The sequence below is a fragment of the Xiphophorus maculatus genome, chromosome 19, assembly GCF_002775205.1.
Source record: "Xiphophorus maculatus strain JP 163 A chromosome 19, X_maculatus-5.0-male, whole genome shotgun sequence".
Classification (NCBI taxonomy): domain Eukaryota; kingdom Metazoa; phylum Chordata; class Actinopteri; order Cyprinodontiformes; family Poeciliidae; genus Xiphophorus; species Xiphophorus maculatus.
Genome location: NC_036461.1, coordinates 24951630 through 24969810, shown reverse-complemented (window position 1 = coordinate 24969810; position 18181 = coordinate 24951630). Strand labels below are relative to the sequence as shown.

Sequence of the window (18181 nt, the reverse complement as noted above, 5' to 3'; positions counted from 1 at the left end):
AGCGATTTCCTTCCATTTATTTAAAACGAGTTTTTAGATTGGTTTTTGCTTTTATTGTCATTTTGTAGCACTTTGAGATTTACAGTACATGTAAAGTGCACTATAAATAAAATATTATTATTCCATTCTATACATACGTGGTACTTATTGTTGGTCTAATCACAAAATCCCCTTTAAATATATGGGAGTCTGGTTGACTAAATGCCAGAAAGGGGGATAAATAATCCATGTTAGTCCACTGAAATTTTGGAAATAAATAAAAATAAAAGTATCTCTTTGCAGATAAGAAACCAAGATTTAAAGTGGTCATATTTATATTATCTTTTCTTCAGAAGCAGCTAACCATTGCTTTCAGACTGGACTGATCCATCAATTTAGACTCATTGATTAAGATAAAACATAAAATCATTTTATTGAAATACTTAAAACAAAACAGACTCATAAACTTCCATATCTCTATCAACTGTCCATGTTGTGTTTTTATATCTTTTCCCCAAACAACAGAGAAGTTAAAAAACTTGAGTTATTATATGACACTGGATCAAAAGCGACATGCCTTCCCAAAAATCCACCTTAAAATGACGCTTAAAGTGCAAATTTGCATTTAAATGACAAAATTATTTTAGATACTAATAAATATTGTATGTACATTTGCACAGATACTGTTAAGCAGTCCCCTGGTGCTCTGTGCAAAGGGGAGATAGAGTAGTGTAGTATTTTTTTTGGCATATATGAGAGTAGTTCATAAAGTATCCTGCATTCTTATTTTCCGGAAGCTTTTAAGCTTCTGTCCCCGTCCAGCCAGTAATCTTCAGTCTGCATCTCTGTGAGTCGAGAAACGGTTCTCTGGAAGGCAAACTTCTCCTCCTCCCCGCTGAAGATGGACAGACTGCTGGCTTCGTCCTGTTACGGAGAGAAAAGTTTACTGAGTGGAAACAGGCGACGCTTTAGAGAAATATAAGAATATTAGTGGAGAAATGTGAGTTTTCAGTGAAGTTTGGGGCACTCAATGTTGATTTTGGCCACATAATAAAAAAAAAAGTAAGTAGAGGAGTAGATTTAATGCTGGTCCAATCAGAAATGCAAAATGTTATTTTCAACTTTCAGAACATTGTAGACAGACGGAGAATGACAGAGTTACTCAATTTTTACAGAATCACCAGTAAAATCTATAATTTGATTCAGATATAAAACTACAATTTAAAAAATGCTAAAAATGTGACAAATAGAACGTCTTACAAAAATATATTTTTAAAAACTTTTCAAGAAATGTTCAGATCTGAATGCCTAATTAGTTTGGAAAAGGAAGAGATTTGGTTGCACTTAAACCATGAAAACTAACTTTTACTCATCACACAGAAGTAAGAAACAAAACAGAATGTTCAAGCTGAAAAAGGTTAGGACACTGGGTCTGGATCGCTTTAAAAAAATCCTGCTCTTTTTGAAACTGCCTTCAGGAAGTCATCACAAGCTCATAAGAGTTGATTTTACATACTACTTTAAGAAATTATTTACTTAAAACAAACCCCTATTTCCTGCTGAAACACTATTAGTGAGTTAGTTTGGTTTTATTTCAAGTTCATTAATATATTTCCACTAGAAACTCGACTCTTTGGATCTGCACTTCTGTCTCCTGACGTTTTTCTAAGCCCCTCTGAGTGACAGGATCTTTAATTGCTGATGTTTTTCTGTCCCGACAGCACAGACTGTTCATGGAAAACAGGCTCAACGGTAAAACAGATTCTCACCCTTTTCAGCCCCAGGTCATCCATCAGAATGTGGCTCTCGTCGTGACTGTGATCCCCGTCTTGAACAAAAATGTCCTCCAGCGGGCGTTCGGCGAGTATCACCACCCGCACCTGAGCCGAGAGAAGACTCCACGTTTGCGTCTCGCTCCACGGGCCGGGAGGGCGAACGAGCGACGGCGGCGTACCTTGTGGTCGTAGAGCGCGTCCACGAGCGTTATGAGCCGCCTGGCCTGAGTTTTCTTGTTGAGCGTCAGCAGAGGAATGTGTCGGATGAAGACTGTGTCAAACAGTCTGGATATTTCCAGGTAGTCGCTGGCCCCTAAAGGCTGAAAGAGAGATTTCTGGGTTTCAACATAAGGCAGCAAAAAAAACAACCTTGTTTCATGTTAGATTCAATGAAACAAATGTTTAATGTTTAATTTTCATAAGATAGTCACTTAAAACTGTGTTTTTCAAAGTCCACTGCAAAAACACAACATCTTAACAAGCAGTTTTTGTCTAGTTTCTAGTGCAAATATCTTGAAATCAGACAAAACTAACTTAAAAACAACTTTTCAGCAATAAATAGAAGCTTGTTTTAAGTCAATAACTCCTTAATATTGATGAAAAAGTTCTTGTTCCATTGGCAGATTATTTCACTTATAACAAGATTTTTTCCCCAGGTTTTTAATGAAATAATCTGAAAAATGTAACCACTACTTTTTCATCAATATTAAGAAAGTATTGATTTAAAACAAGCTCTTCTATGTTGCTGAGAAATGACTTGTTAATTAGTTTTCTCTTACTTCAACTGTATCAAGATATTTGCACTTCAAACTCGACCAAATACTTGGTAATATATAGTATTTTTGCAGTGTGGGGCTCTCTGTGTTTATGGACACATGCTGAATGCATCACCCCTGTCAGGTCAAACAATATCAACCCTAAAAATGCGAAACAAACAGACTCACTCTGTCGCACAGCTCCTCAAACGTACAGTCTGCGATCGTCCCGCAGGCTTTGTTCAGACGGACCTTCCGGTTGTGAACGTTTAAAACTCGCGGCCGGGTAACTAAACATTTAAGAAAAGACGAATGTTAGCCATGTGCCACAGTAGCAGACGTTGGCAGGTGTGGAGTTGGGCACTCACTGTCGTTCTGTTTAAAAGCCAACTCGTCGAACATTTTGTCCAGCGTTGCCTCGGCGTCAGGTTCACCGGAGCTACAGAGAATGAAAGAATTGCTAAAAGAAAGAAAAGCAGCATTCCTGCTATGTTTTCGTCAAGCCGAGCATGACTTACAGGAAGTAAAGTTTCCCCGCAGAAGGTCTGTTCCGTTTGCGGTAGTCGATGCCTGAATCGAGGCGAAGAGTTTGGCAATATTTCTGCAGGTGGCCAAAGAGACGTTTCACCTTTAAAGGGCCGTCTGCTGGAAGGCGGGTTCAGTATGTTTTAACTTACCTGCAACACCGCGATGAAAGGCACAAAGTTGACTCTCTGCAGGCCGTTTTTATACAAATCTGATGGAACATAACGGGTTTTGAAATGTTAGCTGCGGCTTTTGTGAAATATTAACTAAATGAATCCGTTTTAAACAGAAACAGACCCAAATCCTGTTCTTATCACCAAGAACAGCCTGAATATTTTCCTTCATTTTTTCCCATCCGAGTCCAAAAGTGTTTGCAAACTTGGTGTGTTTCTTTTAATAATGTCAAAAACTCTTATAGTTTTGGGTCTACAATGATTTGAACTTCCCTTTCTTACGAATTATAATAATAAACAAAAAAATCCCTCCTTTACTGGTTTCAATTATTGGCTGGGTAAACGTGCCAAGCTACAATTTTACCTGTAGAATAATATTAGAGTGACACAAAACCTACGATCTTTAATTTCGGTTGTTTTGGGGAGGAAAAACTTCCAATAACTTTTTTATTTATTTAATTGATTAGTTTCTTCCTATCCAGACAAAAACTACAAAAAATATGCAGTTTTGAGCAAATGTGCTAAAAACCTCACTAATGACCTTCAGGTGGACGGTTGGACGTCGCCACGACAACAACGCCGTTCAGAAACAGATTTTCAAAGAGCTGCTTTAGGATCATGGCATCGGCGATATCTGTGACCTGAAATGGAAGTTAGCAAGAAGAGTCATTTTAACAGCGTGAATAAACACGTGGGGGTTCTGTTTCTTTAAGAAGGTCATTTAAAGCACCTGGAACTCATCGAAGCAAAGCAGACGGGCCTCCTCGCTGATCTCCTCGGCGACCGGAGCGATGGGGTCGTAAGATTTGGCCATTTTCCCTGCTTTCCTTTTGGGCATGCTCTGCTTCAACCGATGGATTCCTGAAACCAAGCAACGAAAATTAGGTGAAAAAAAAAATGTTGGAGAAGTATTAACAACCCTGTGTGACTTTTCCCAAAATGAACGTCTGTCTCTCGATGGAGGAGGAGCATGTCGTTTTTGTCGATGCCTTCGGAGCTAATTTCTTCATCCATTATTCTGCGCCGAACCAAAGCGCTGTTACCTCAGAACCAGACAAACCACTCACTTTTATGCACGTCCAACATAAAACCGTGGAAGTGGACCCTCTTCTTCCTCTCCGTTTCCACATGTGAATAAAACATGTCCATCACCATCGTCTTCCCTGTGCCTGAAACAAAAACAACATAACAGGATCGTATGAATAAATAAAACGCATTAAAGCCAGATGATCAGGCTTCATGCTTCAGTTCTCTTACCGACGTCGCCGTAGATGTAGCAGCCTTGAGGGGGCTTTGGTTTGGAGAAAAACTGGAGAACACACACACACACACACACACACACGTAAATCAGTAACAAGATTCTGACCAGTTTGAGTTAGGAAGATTTTTCATCATGTCAAAAAGTAATTGAAAGCAGTTTCATGAACAAGCAGAGGCTGCTTTCTTCTCTTTTTACCATTAGTGAAGCATCTGAAATATTTTTGTTCAATTCAAATTCAAAAATATTTTATTGATTCCAATAGGAAATTTAAGAAGTTCAATAAATTCCAAAGTTAAAAGCAAAGTTTAAATAAACTCAATAATGACAGAGGAGAAAAACAAAAAAATCCTTAAACAGATCAGACGTAAAAAAATAAAAATACTGAAGCACGGTATTTTTCAAGACCTTGAATGGGAGGAAGAAAAAAGGCAATAAATTTGAGAAAATTTTGCATATATATTCAGTGGGAGGAAAAAATTCCAACATTAACTTTTTTTTTTTTCCCAACAAAATCTTTGGCGGCACAATTGTTGGCAAAGTTGGTCAAACTTTGCCCAGTCTGTTTGCGGTAGCCGATCCCTGAGTTCTGTCCTTTGTCCAGTAGGACAGAACTCAGTTTTCTCCTGTGACGTTTCACAAGGTTGCATCTTACAGAGAGACAGATCTTTGACTGAATCTGTCCACAGTCCTCAGTCTTCTCTTCTGCTGTTTTCTCTTCAGGTCGTCTTATATGTTTTCTGTAGGATTTAAGGCCTGATAGCCATGGAAAAAAAGAATCATAAATTTTGTTTCTGGTTAAAGATTTCTGTGTTTATATGGTCATATTTTTAGGATAACTATTCTGCTCAAACACACAATTATGGCCTATATTTAAGGGCAGAATTTGATCAATTTTTACATAAAATCTAATATATCAGACTTTAAGATGACATTTGATTAACTATTAGTTTATGATGATGCGTACTTAAATATTTTAAAAAATTTAAAACATTTTTTTGTTCTTTTACCAGTTTCCAAATTACGTAAAAATAAATAAATAAATAATAATAACAATAATAATAATTCAGATTCTAATCTCTGAATTTTGAGGGGAAAATAAAGTCAGATTTCTTTTTTTCCCCAGTGGCTCTAATCCTATTTTGTATGATAGACAATATGACAACAAACAGCAAGAGGGTGAAATCACACAATGATAGGTAAAAACCGTGAACCAGAACAACACTTCAACAAATGACACAAAACAAACACATTGCATGAACTCAAAAAGTGAACAATATAATCAAATAGCAGCACATCTGTACGGACACCAATACAACCAATAATATTAAATGTTTTATCTAATTATGTCTTTCCAAAGACAATGCAGCAATCACCTGCTGCTCTGTGTACAGTGACACAGATAAGTATGTACACGCACAAACATTTTTGGCACATTTGGCAACCCATACTTTTAACCGGTACACTTACGTACAATGTTTTTTCTGGTTTAAGTCATAAGAATACGCGGCTCTTTAGTGGTCACATAAAAAATGAGGACATGTATGTTAATGTTTACCCTCGACATGATGGATGTGGGTCTATTGGTGTATCCTCTCAGCGTTTTGTGCAGCTCGTCCAGCTTCTGCAGTACCGCTCTCTGGTGCTCGTCCTCCCGCAGGCTCCCGGCTCGGATCAGCCCGCTGTAGTGATCCAAAGGACCGCTGAACCCGGCGGCGGTCACACCGCTCTCCACCTCCTCCACCGCCGTCGCCGCCGCCTGGCCAGCCGTCACCGAGTAACCTGACAGACGTCACACCGAAAACAAAAAAAAAGGTACGTCACTTCATTGTTTCCCGCTTCAAAAGTCCGAGCTGTGATTATAAAGGCGAGCAAATTTTAGAAGGTAACTCATTTGAAAGCTGAGAAGGTGTAAAAATTCACTATTTCTTTGTACAAAACAACAATAACCGTACAATTAACAAGACAAATGACACATTTATAGATATTTTTAAATAAAAGAAACACTAATTAATATAAAACACGCAACTAATTCGTCTCACCTCGCCTGTAGAGCTCTGTTAAGCATTTTAAAATCTTTCTAGAACAAAGCTGCTCTTTAAAAACGCACTTTATTCCCACCAAGGCTGACGGTGACATCTTCACAGGGAGCGGCATGTAGGCTGACATCTTGGTGTCAAAGGTCATCTGCGAAACTTTATTAGCACAGCAACACCGAACAGAAGAACAGTGAGGACGTTTCTGCTGGATCCTGCAGGGGGCGACAGATCTCTAACTTTGAGTTTTCACATTTTGTCACTTTACGACGAGAAACGTTCGACGTTTTCTGTTGCTGTTTTTATGCGACAAAATATTTGAATGTATTTATTTTTATTTAGCGGTATCAGACGTTAAAAAAAGAAAAAGACAGGATATTATTTGTGAAAAAAGTTTTGAAAATAAAATGGGTTAATAAAATGGATAAAACTTTGCTTTGAAGGTGACAAACTTTGAAACATTTTTCACTCTTGTACAATGTGACAATTTTTAAACAATTTGTCACATTGTATGGGCTTTACAATCGTATAAATACATTTGTAAGGCCCTGTACATAAAAGTTATGCTAGGAAAAACATGGATAACAGTTATTTTTGGAATGTATATTGATACAACAAATAATCTTTCAGAAGTTTTTTATAGTTGTTATTTTACTGGTCTTTTAAATATATATTTTAGTTAAATTGAAATAATCACTGAAAGGCTTTCCAATTGTTTTTCTTCTTTCTCAAACTGCAGTTAATCAGATGGTTTTGATAGATGTTTTTGGAGGTTTCCCCACAACTTCCATCGTTGCACATTCATTGTTTTATAATGCAGTGAAGAAAAACACTAACTGATACCATTTAGATAACTAAAACCACTATGTATTTCAAGCATTTTCATCTTTTGTTCCTCATAAAACATCTATAAAATGATAATAATAACATAAACATGCTAGTGATTACCCTGTAAACCTCTGCAGCCTTAAATCCAAAACAACATTTTAACTAAAAGGAACAAAAAGGAGAAACTATCATCTCTGCACTGAGCCAGAGTCGCTGATAAAACATGGCAGACAACCGGCAGGGCTTACAGGCTTGTTGTCATGACAACAGAGGTCCCCCTCCTCCTGTCCCTCCATGTCTCTTTAATGCACACACACACACACACACACACATATTGTCACTCGCTCACTGTCTGTCAGTGTCTGCTGTACACACACACACGTACAGTATTACAGTGGAATCCGCCTTGCTTTCATATAGGCGCTCTGCTATTGGAGGCAGGGAGGAGAGCCAGCAGCAGCAGCAGCAGCAGCAGCCCGGAGCGCGGGGATACTCCACATCTCCACATCTGCTTCGGATGGTGAGTGCAGCCGACGGATCGATTCCTCGTTTGTTTACATGCCTCGTCTTTCACGCCGATCTCCTCACTTTAAGATGTTTTGAGCATGAGAGCAGCCGGCTTATTGTTTCTTTTTGTATGCGCTGCTGCAGGGGGGAGAAGATGAACCACAGTCCTTATCTGTTTATTTTGTTGTTTGTTTTTTGTTGGAGTTTTTTTTGTTTCCTTCCCTCTGTTTCGTCTTCTTTTAACAACAGGGTAGACGCTGTCATCTTAATGGTAATTCATAGCTGGGTAGCCATGGTGAAGTCAATTTCACCCCCCCCCCCCTTCCTCTTCCTCTTGCTCTCTCCCTCCCTCCCTCCCTCTCTCTCTCTGGCAGTGCTGAATGCATTAGTCTAATGAGATGTCTGCAGCCTGTGTGCCGAGCAGCAGCAGCAGCAGCAGCAGCAGTGTGTTCACCAAAGAGGAGAAAGCCGCATGCAGAAAAACCCCCAAAAACAACCTAGATGGCTTTTCCTGCATTGTGAGGGATTTAGCTGTTTGTCACCTTTAGGCCTGCTGGATATAAAACAAACGCTCTCTGCTGCTGGGCTTTCACAATAGAGGACAGCAGGTAATAGTGACTCCCCGTCTTCGCCTCCCCTTCCCCTATCAGGTTTATTTATGTGTTATCAGTGCAGGACGGAGGTGGTGTTCCCTTACAGGTCGTCCATGGCTTCTCTTTGTGTTGTTTAATTACGGCAGAGCTAAGTGCTTCTCCTGAGAGTGTTTTTACTGGTCAGATGTTGCTGCAATCCACGCTTCCTTTAGCAACCCAGCCTGCTTCTAATGGATGCTAATGCTGCGACTTATAGTATCCAGGATCAATGTGCAAGCAAAGTGCAGGTCTGAAAGGTTCCCCCCCCCCTTCTTCTTCTTTTTTTGTCTGCAGCTCCAGATGAGTGTACTTGCTGCAGCGGCACAGAAGTCAGACAGCAGCAGCAGCAACGGTGACATGCAGTCGGCCGCAGTGGCTCCCTCCTTCATCCCCAGCCAGCCGGGGAAGATACCGGGCAGGAAGAGGGGCAGGCCCCCTCTCCGCAGCGTGGCCAAGATGGATTTCCCCAACCGGTACCCCGAGTCGCTGCCGCCGCTCAAAGTGCCGAAGAAGAGGGGGAGAAAGCCGGGCTTCAAGGTCAGCCAGATGGGGATGGATGGGACTGTGCTGGGCGGGCGATTAAAAATGGATGTGAGCACAAAGAGCTGAAAACACAGACTGAAGCGCATTTCTGATTTGGCTGATAGGTTTCTTTTTTCTTGTTGGTTTTTGTTTATTTTTAACTATGAATTAAAAGGGGGGGGGGGGGGGGGGGGAACGCAGATATCAACATTGGCAAAATGTTGTTTTGATGAGTTCTGATTGGGCTATCAGCCGGTCAAATGCTGAAAAATCTGAACTGTTCTTCCCGTTAATTGAGTCAGGATATTTTATTGTAATTTTTTAAACATATGACAAATAAACAAAACACTCCAGTCACATGATACTTCCTATATCCAGAAACCCACAGTCCTTACACCAGCCTGAAGGATCTTATTACAAAAACAACACATTTACCAGCAGAAACAGTTTTTTTTTTTGGCATTTATTTTGAATATGTAAATGATAGATAGCTTCCAACTTGTTACAAAATAACATAAATGTCATAATATCAAGTAGAACTTAAGGAAATACAATAACTATAGAACAACTTGAGAAAATATTCAGAAGGAGGGAGAAGAAGCATAGCTTACTGTTGGATTAATTACTTAAATACAAGATTTACTTTAAAAAAATTTCAACATAGGATTTTAAAGGTTAGTGTTTTTTTGTTTTTGTTTTAAGAAAAGTGAATCAATAAATCACTCCTGAAAATAAATAAAAAATTATACACATTTTATTAACATTTTATTTCCCAACTCTGCGTTAAAGTCGAAGTAAATCTCTGATTTATAAAAATGCGTCTCTGTTGAGTTGGACAGAAATTCGACAAAACTGCGTAAAACTATAAAGTGGGAAACAAAAAGCATCTAACAAAAACGAGTTGTAAAATTTCTTAATATTTTGTTTTATTTATTCCACTTATTTATGAGTAGCCTTGTTGAGATCCACAATTTCATCTTCAACAGTGGCCTGGTCGTACAAAACGGTATGACGCAATATAATAATAGTAGCAGATTTAAAAATGGACAAAAAACAGATTTAGAAATACAAACACAGCATAATGTCCAGTGGTTGCTGTGTTGAAAACCACAGAGTTCAAGTGAGTCCGTCACCTGAACTTTGAACGTTTTAAAGCTCAGTTCATGTTGACTGCAGGAAGTTGTTTCACAGAACTGGAGAAGGATATTCAGCCACTTTTTAAACTTATTTTACCGTATTTCCCGGACTGTAGAGCGCACCATACTATAAGCTGCACCTACATTTTTATTTTTATTTTTTTTAACTAGAAATGTACATCTATAAGCCCCTGGTATCTCCACCGTTCTCGGTTTTCTGCAGCAAAGGGCTGCTGGATTTATTAAGGCGTCTCCAACGCTGAACCTTGGTTTCGTTCACGCCAAGTTTACGTGCAGTGGCTGTATTTCCCTCCTGTACTACCAGATCAACAGCCCTCAACTTAAAAGCTGCATCATATTAACTTCTTCGTGTTGTTTCCATGATGAAGGGCTTTGAGTTTGAAAACATTTCTCCAACGTGCCTGCTGCTAGCATGTGCTTGTTCTAAATGAAAATGATCACTTTCTTCCTTGATTTCCAATTTTGACTTCCAATGATTCACTTCCTGCTAAAGAGCCCCCTGGTGGTTGAAGAAAAATCCACAGAAAAGCCGCATGGTTCAAGGCGTGGGAAAAAGGTAGCGGCTTATAGTCCAAAAAATACGGTAATTCTTGGAACGTTTGAAAATATTTGACCTTTTGACCTCTTTGTTCGGTAAGGAACCTGTTTTTGCCAGACCAAACGAGCCCAAAAAACCAACAATAAAATCTGATGACGAATGTTTAGCTGACGGGAAGTCAGCGGCGTTTTGCTCATAGCCAGCTGCTGATCTTTGCCGAGACGGACACTGAGGCATTACTCCACGCTGTGGAGTGTGTCTTCCTCTTGCTACTCAAATTTAAATGACTTGAAAGCACAGAAATTATCTGAAAAGAAATTTTAGTTAAACTGGTGAAACCCCAGCATACCTTGTTAGTGTTACCACTGCGTAAAACGTAGCATCTGGGAGATTTTATTTTTATTTTTTTGCTGCAGACACGTTATTGTTCCAACTTTAGAGGAACAACTCTTTAAAAAGTACTCTGATAATTAACCTCCTGCTGCGTGATTAAAATGCATTCTGAAACTTTTTCTTCTACAGCTCAAACCGCGGATGGTGATGACCCCTCTGGCTATTTCTCCACCCAGCAGCACGCCCGAGCCTGATATGAGCTCCATCCCTCAGGACGCCGCCACCATCCCCCATTCTGCCACAGCCCAGGTGCTAACAGGTAAAAAAAAAAAAAAGATAGCGCCTCATAGAAGTTTACATATAATTTGAAGTTTTTCCTGTTTTAAAACCTTATAACCACAAACCTTAACGTTTTAAGTTGGATTTTATCTGGCCGACCAGATAAAATCTGGAAATATCTAAAATGAAATAAGTAAAAAGGGTCTTTTAAGGATGCAAACAAGTGAATGACTTACGATTAATTGTCGATTAATGGTTTATTGGATCAAAATTAGTTCCAATCGATTATCTAATAAAGTCCACTTATGCCTTCTTTTAGACTTATAATTTGGTTATAATCCAGAAGAGGGTGCTGCTGGTCATCCTTAACCAGAGCCAGTTGATACAGAAACAAAGATGGCGGGGCCATACCAGAAATGGCAAAGAGAAAACAGAGTCCAGTGTGGGATGCAAAATGAACTTTATGTGGTTCTGTTCTGAAATATAAACACTCAACAAGTTCTTTAAGTTTCATAATATACATATTTTTTAAATCTACCTTTATGATATGTAAAGACAGTTAGCTGTCTTTACATAAGAGAAATCTTTGGTTTTGAAGAAATAGCCGCTTCTCAGTCATTCGTTAGTCAAATTTAGATCAACTCATGAATTGATAACTTGCGTCCCTAATGCCTTTTCCAGGGTTCCCTTCATACCCGACCTCAAGAGATTAAACAAAAAAAACCAAACAAACAGCCAAACTTGACAGAAAAACCCAATCCAAGGTGCCATCTCTCCTTTGCTTCAGTTTGCATCTACATCAACAAGCAGGCCAACACGGGCCCCAACCTGGATAGGAAGAAGATCCAGCAGCTTCCCGATCACTTCGGACCCGACCGGCCGTCCGTAGTGCTGCAGCAGGCCGTCCAGGGCTGCATCGACAGCGCCTTCCAGCAAAAAACCGTGTTCACTCTCCTCACGCAAGGCTACGGAGGAGAAAAAATATCAGGTGCTGTACCAAGACCTCGACCAGGTGTTGTTCTCTGCTTGTTTACTTAACTTTTTTTTAATCTTTTTGCACTTAAATTGAGATTGGGTTGAGAGGAGAGAAACCCCCCCGGCCCCTCGGTAGAGGTTTAATAATCCGATTTGTGAGAAATAAAGTGTAAACTGGTGTCGTTTTGCGCTTCCAGCCACATTTGATGGGAAGCAGCATCTTTTGAGCCTCCCTGTGGTGAACAGCATCGACTATGTGCTTCGTTTCCTCAAGAAGCTCTGTCGCAGCCTGCACTGTGAAAACCTCTTCAGCGATCAGCCCATTAGCCAGCGCAGCGGTGGATCCTATCACTCAGACGGTATCGCTTTAGCATCCAAGAGTCACATACACCAAACTTGCTCTGATTCTGTCTTGACGTGGCTCTATCTTGGCACTAGCTGAGACGTCTGTGGCCGACGACTATCATGGAGACCAGTCAGAAGGCAAGCGCTACTCCATCGACCACGGCGATTCCGCCTTCGGCTCCATCAGCTCGTCCTACTCCTCCAAGTCCTCCTACGGGTTTCGCTCTTCGCAGCAGTTCTCCGGCAGCTTGGGCTCCGTGAGCATGTGCAGGCAGCCGGCCTCCAGCCCCAACATGTTCCCGGACGGCAACAGGACGGGTGAGAGACCGCCCCAACACAAACCTGTCCTGGTGTTGACCTTTGTTCCGCTGAGAGGAGTAAAAACTCCTCACTCTGTTCTCTCAGGAGGATATAATGTGTCTCCAGAATCCCAGGAATCCAAAGCTCCGGCCAATAAGGACCCGACCACGTGGTCTGTGGAGGACGTGGTTTGGTTCATCAGAGATGCAGATCCCCAGGCTCTGGGCCCACATGCAGACATCTTCAGGAAGCACGTGAGTCGGATGTGTGTGCAGCGATATGAACTCTTAGGTGTGTGACTCTCACAGCTCTGACAAGAACTTTGAAGAAGACCTTTAGATTGAGCTGAAATGATGGTTTCATCCCACAGATGAGGTTTCTGAGACTGTCAAATAATCCCATGTTTAAAACCCATAAGTCATAATGTTAAAATAATATATTTATGTATTTTCCTGGCCAGAGTACCATTTTATAGCACAAATAACAAGAAGCTGTCACCTTCAGGTGATTTAAAAATTTTCTGTACTTAAAATATAACCTTAAAGAGATTTGACTTCTAAATTTGATGCCTTGAAATTGGGCCTCTGTCCCTTTAAGAAGCTGCTGCTCTCTCCAACACCCCGCCTTCAGGAAGTCATCAAAACACTGCATTATGCCGTTTACAACCGCTCTCCTGAAAAGTACAAACTTAAACGTCTCAAAATGGTTGCCATGGGAGATTCAAGGATTTCTCAAAAATGCATAAAAGAATCAAGGCAAAACTCCAGGTATGTTTTCAATGAGGGAAAAGATCCAAGCCTGATCGCCGTAATTAATTGTTTGGTTCACCATTTAGTTTTTAAAGATCCAACACACTCTGTTATGATTTGCCTTCAAGCACCTGCAGTAGAGATGAAACCCAACTTTTATAGCAAGATTACTGTTTTCACGGTCAGCAGTTCGAAATGCTAATGGAAGAATCCATTTACAGGAGAGTGATTTACAACCAATCAGATGCTGACCTTCCCAAGAGTACCACTGGTTCGCTGCTTCAGTTAAACTCCCCACAATCCTTTGCTGCATCACTGTCATTGTCACATGATAAAACAAAAACCACATGACCACCCTTCTCTCCTGCACCTCCCGAAACAAACGGCAAGAACACGGAACTCAATATTGGTTGTTAAAATAGGTCCACTTTTATTTATCGGACCGATAAATAAAACTTTTTCTTTTACCAAAATGTAAAAGGAAAAGACGAATATTGGCCGGTACCGATGTCAGTGCCGATGTTTCATGCATCCGATTGTGATATATTTTGTTTTTCCAAATTTGTTTTTTGTAAAGTTGCAAAAATAGCTCCCCGATGAAGGAAATCCGTTTACTCAGTTAATTTTGATACATTCATGCCTGATTGGACGTTTGATTCATAACTATTAAGTATCCATCATTAATTCCTTACAGTTGTTTTTGTGAGTCCAGAAGGAAAACCTCACTGATTTCCACATATGCATCAACTCGATGCTGAGGCTCTGTGGAAGTGCAACGTCAAGGCCAGGCTGAGGCCGGAGTTTTGCTCCCACAGAGCCACTGGAAATATAAAAAAATTCCCTGCCGCTATGGGGTTTCAATGGGATTTTGTGAAATCTCATCAGGGAAAACTGATATTTAACAAGCACCTTATTTAATTATTTTTAAGCTTGTCCTGATGTGATATCTTGTGTTTTTAATTGTATTTTGTGCACTTCATTATTGTAAATAAATGTTTTGTTATAAATAAAAAATAAATCTTCTTCTTCCAGGAGATTGACGGAAACGCCTTGCTGCTCCTAAAGAGCGACATGATCATGAAGTACCTCGGACTGAAGCTCGGGCCGGCCTTGAAGCTGTGCTACCACATCGACAAACTAAAGCAGACCAAGTTCTGAAAACTGTGCCAAACCCGGTGTCCGGTAGAACATTCTAGAGGGGTTCGGTTCTCTGGGCAGCCGGTCTGTGATCCGATGGGAGAGGAAAAAGTCTCCGTTTGAATTAGGATCCTTCTTATGCTTTACATTTTCAGCCTTTTAGAAACATTTTTAGCATAAGTTTTACCTCCGTTTTAGCATTAAATGGTCCTAATGGGATCGTAAAAGGGCATTTCAGCGGATGAAAACCTACAGAAAGTAATTCATTTATGTTCCGAGAGGCTAAAAATTAAAAACGTCTGCTGTTAGGGGGGAAAATTTGAGTTTTATTTAACCAACAGAGCAAATCGAAGCAGACGGACAGCCAAAGAATCTGATCTGACACTTGTAGACTGAGATTCCCAGAGGCTCACAGACCAGAAGACTCTTTCTGAACCAGTTTGCCAACAATTTCATGATGTCACACGCAATTACCACAAATTCGCCTATTGTTCTCTCTCTACCTGATCTACGTTCGCAGATCTCGACGTACAGTTCCAGTCAGAAGTCACTTATCCTTATCATGGATGCCTGATAAAATATCTCTGTTATGATATATTTAACTAGAGACTAGTGAGGGTGTGTGTATGTAAATATTTGAGTCTTATTAGAGAAAATCCACAACAAATCCAAAGTTGTGGACCTAATTTCTGTTTTATGTTGTTCCATTTTTTTCTATTATGGAAACAAATTGGAAAAAAAAGAAAAGAAATTAAATGATAATAAAATCATTAAATGCTCAAAATTATGCTAATATCATTCTAATGTCATGTTCATGGGTGGAGGTAAATTTCTGACCAGAACTGTACAATCTTGACTCTGAAAAACATCTTTCACACATGTAGCCCAATAAGTAAAAAGAAGATGTTTTTTTTCCACAACAATCATAAATCACCAACCAAACATGTTGTCATCTTGTCTACTTAGCAGGCTCCATACATAACTGTACCAGTACTGAACAACGGCGCATTTAAAGCAGCGTCGCATTCGATTCACAGGTTTAGAAAATCCCTTTGATACTATTTTTTCACATTACCGTATTAGTAATGGATTTGTCATTCTTTGTTTTTGTATAACTCGAATATTTAAACAGTATAGCAAAGCAAAATAACGCAGAATATAAAGAAAAGAAAATGACGGCACAGTCGGTGTGATATATTTATGTCTTAGAATGCAAGATTGTTACGTGCCGGTTATCTCCGCTTCATATACTCTCAGATGAAGTTTCTTGTTTTTCTATTTTTTTATTATTTAAACATTAGTGTCGATACAGAAAGTTGCCAAAACACCTGAAACCCCTGACGCTTATGTAAATGCATTTATTATTTAATATTGCTTTTGTATGCCACTTTTGGTGGTACGGTATGCGTCCTTTTCTAAATGATTAACCTTTGTAGGTGAACGCTGCTGTGAGATGCTGCAGGTGAACCGTGTCCAGTGACATTCAGACGGAGGCGTTTTGCTTTGAAAATCACAGCGAGTAAGAGTTTTTAGGAGAGTCCGCTGAGGCTCTGCTGGTGCTACACTTTATCTACGTATTTAACTGTTTGCTTTTGTGTTTGTGAGATCTCCAGAGGATCTTCTGACTGTGCTGTACTGTATGTGAGCATTAAAACTCAACCAAGAGTCCCAAAGCTCTTGTGTGAAGTCACTTCTTCTCGTCGTTTTGAAGGGAGAACTTCATTTTTTTTAATGCTGCAACTAACAATTATTTAGTTTTTTTTTGTTTGTTTGACGATTAATCTTTTTTTTTTTTTTTAAATTTACACATTCTGTAAATGTTTTTTTTAGTTAACCACTTAAGCTTGTTTTATACAACAGTAGAAATAGATGAAATATACAAATAGTTCAATTTCTTTTTTAAATGAGAGAATAAACATTTTATTGCCTGCAATGCAGCAGCAGAGCAGCCCTTCAGTGAAGGCTCGATCATTAATCGATCAATTGCATTAATAATAATCGGATAGCAAAAAAGGTTTTTACAGAATTTGCACCAGGTGAAGCTAAAACTATGTAACTTTAGGAGTTCTGCGTAGAACAAAGATTTTTTTATTTTGATCTTAAATACAAAATGTACATATTCTATGTACAGCTTTGGCTTACTTACTGCTCTGAATGTGACGTTCTTTCAGCAAATGAATTTTTTGCGTCTGCATTCTCCAGCTAACCATTAATCGATTACTAAACTAATTGACAATTATTTCAATAAACGATTAATCACAATTAATCGTTCCAGTCCCACTGCATGGAGTCAGGTTTGTGTTTGGGTCTGAGAGCAGTTTTAGCCTCATCTGTTCTTCAGACACACTCAGGGATTGACGAAGGTGACCTATTTTTCTGGCGCTCTGAAGGTCGTCCAGGGACCGTCTGCGGTTCCTCGTGGGGTTTCAAGGGTCCCGATTAATCAGGAACAGGTTCACCTGTCAGCTACACCTACAGCACAGTAACATATTTAAAAAAGACCGCAGCAAAGCTGCACCACTCTGCCCAATCATGTAGGAACATCACAGGCAGACGGTTTACTAAGGAGCTAATTTCGAAAAGCGGTTGTTTGCACTGTTTTCTTTAGGGGTAACATAGTAAAAGGGGAGGTGAAGACACAAAATTCAGATTTATATCTCTAAAAAGAGCTTTGAAAACTAAAACCACATTGGTGTAGGTCTCTCCAACCTCAACAGAACACACAAACGAATAAAATAAAACATTACTTTTGACCTGCAACTGCCAGAGTTGTGAATGTTTATTATTATTATTATTATTATTATTATTATTATTATTATTATTATTATTATTATTATTATTATTATCCTAGTTTAGTTGCATAAGAAATGTTCCACCAAAACAGGACAATGTCATGCTGTTTTTGCCATACAACTAAAGAGGAGATGCACAAATAATCTTAATAATCTAATCATGTTTATAGAAACAAACACACTGGCTCACAAACCAGCACCAAGAAAAGAGTCAAACCGAAAATAAAAAAAACGTTAATGTTCACATCACGGCCAGGATCAGGAGAGTAAAATCTAATATTAAGGCGTTTTCCTGACTCCACTTTTATACATTGGCAAATTAAGTGAGCAGAATTCAGTTTTGGAAACTGCAGCATCAATTTTGTCGAAGTGAGACCTTTCGGACACACGGTCAACTCTTCTTCGTGACACAAACTGCACATATGTTCACCGACAACATGGACATCCGACCTGCGCGAAAGTCTGGATTTCCATTTACACTCGCCTCTCTGAGTATGGATGGAAAAGTGAGCAGCCAAGTCTGCAGAAAGCCAGAACTAGTGAACAGAACACCGCTGACACCGTTTCCACATGTGGAAATGAGATC

General features: G+C 39.6%; 2 protein-coding genes across 5 annotated transcripts; one reads left to right on the top strand and one right to left on the bottom strand.

The window, feature by feature from the left end:
• Positions 1–393: 393 nt before the first annotated feature.
• On the bottom strand, positions 394–6667 carry LOC102216571 (AFG1-like ATPase). The gene is made up of 13 exons (XM_005799278.3): positions 6508–6667; positions 6024–6247; positions 4465–4516; positions 4275–4376; positions 3938–4068; positions 3749–3848; positions 3187–3245; positions 3028–3110; positions 2878–2948; positions 2699–2799; positions 1934–2074; positions 1749–1859; positions 394–903 (listed from the first exon to the last, which is right to left on the bottom strand). The coding sequence occupies exons 1-13, from the start codon at positions 6650–6652 to the stop codon at positions 763–765; spliced, it is 1461 nt and encodes a 486-aa protein (XP_005799335.3). The 5' UTR covers positions 6653–6667; the 3' UTR covers positions 394–762.
• LOC102238381 (sex comb on midleg-like protein 4) lies at positions 6212–16476 on the top strand. 4 transcript variants are annotated; one of them, XM_023353282.1, is made up of 9 exons: positions 6212–6280; positions 7750–7849; positions 8763–9005; positions 11208–11337; positions 12085–12309; positions 12470–12631; positions 12711–12935; positions 13023–13171; positions 14699–16476. In XM_023353282.1, the coding sequence occupies exons 2-9, from the start codon at positions 7847–7849 to the stop codon at positions 14822–14824; spliced, it is 1263 nt and encodes a 420-aa protein (XP_023209050.1). In that variant the 5' UTR covers positions 6212–6280; positions 7750–7846; the 3' UTR covers positions 14825–16476. The 4 variants fall into 4 exon arrangements, with proteins under 4 accessions (XP_023209050.1, XP_014324326.2, XP_023209049.1 ...); XM_014468840.2 differs by lacking the exon at positions 6212–6280 and having other exon boundaries at positions 7651–7849; XM_023353281.1 differs by lacking the exon at positions 6212–6280 and having other exon boundaries at positions 7653–7849; positions 12085–12285.
• The last annotated feature ends 1705 nt before the right edge of the window (positions 16477–18181 follow it).

What these genes read in the sequence shown, in the direction of transcription:
- LOC102216571 (XM_005799278.3), bottom strand. Translation starts at nt 6,652, where the DNA reads ATGACCTTTGACACCAAGATGTCAGCCTACATGCCGCTCCCTGTGAAG. An exon ending in TTTGCTTCGATGAGTTCCAG is followed by an intron (nt 3,849 to 3,937) that starts GTGCTTTAAATG and finishes CTTCCATTTCAG; the next exon opens with GTCACAGATATCGCCGATGC. An exon ending in CTTTCATCGCGGTGTTGCAG is followed by an intron (nt 3,111 to 3,186) that starts GTAAGTTAAAAC and finishes GGCCACCTGCAG; the next exon opens with AAATATTGCCAAACTCTTCG.
- LOC102238381 (XM_023353282.1), top strand. An exon ending in GGAGAAAGCCGGGCTTCAAG is followed by an intron (nt 9,006 to 11,207) that starts GTCAGCCAGATG and finishes TTTCTTCTACAG; the next exon opens with CTCAAACCGCGGATGGTGAT. An exon ending in TGTACCAAGACCTCGACCAG is followed by an intron (nt 12,310 to 12,469) that starts GTGTTGTTCTCT and finishes TTGCGCTTCCAG; the next exon opens with CCACATTTGATGGGAAGCAG.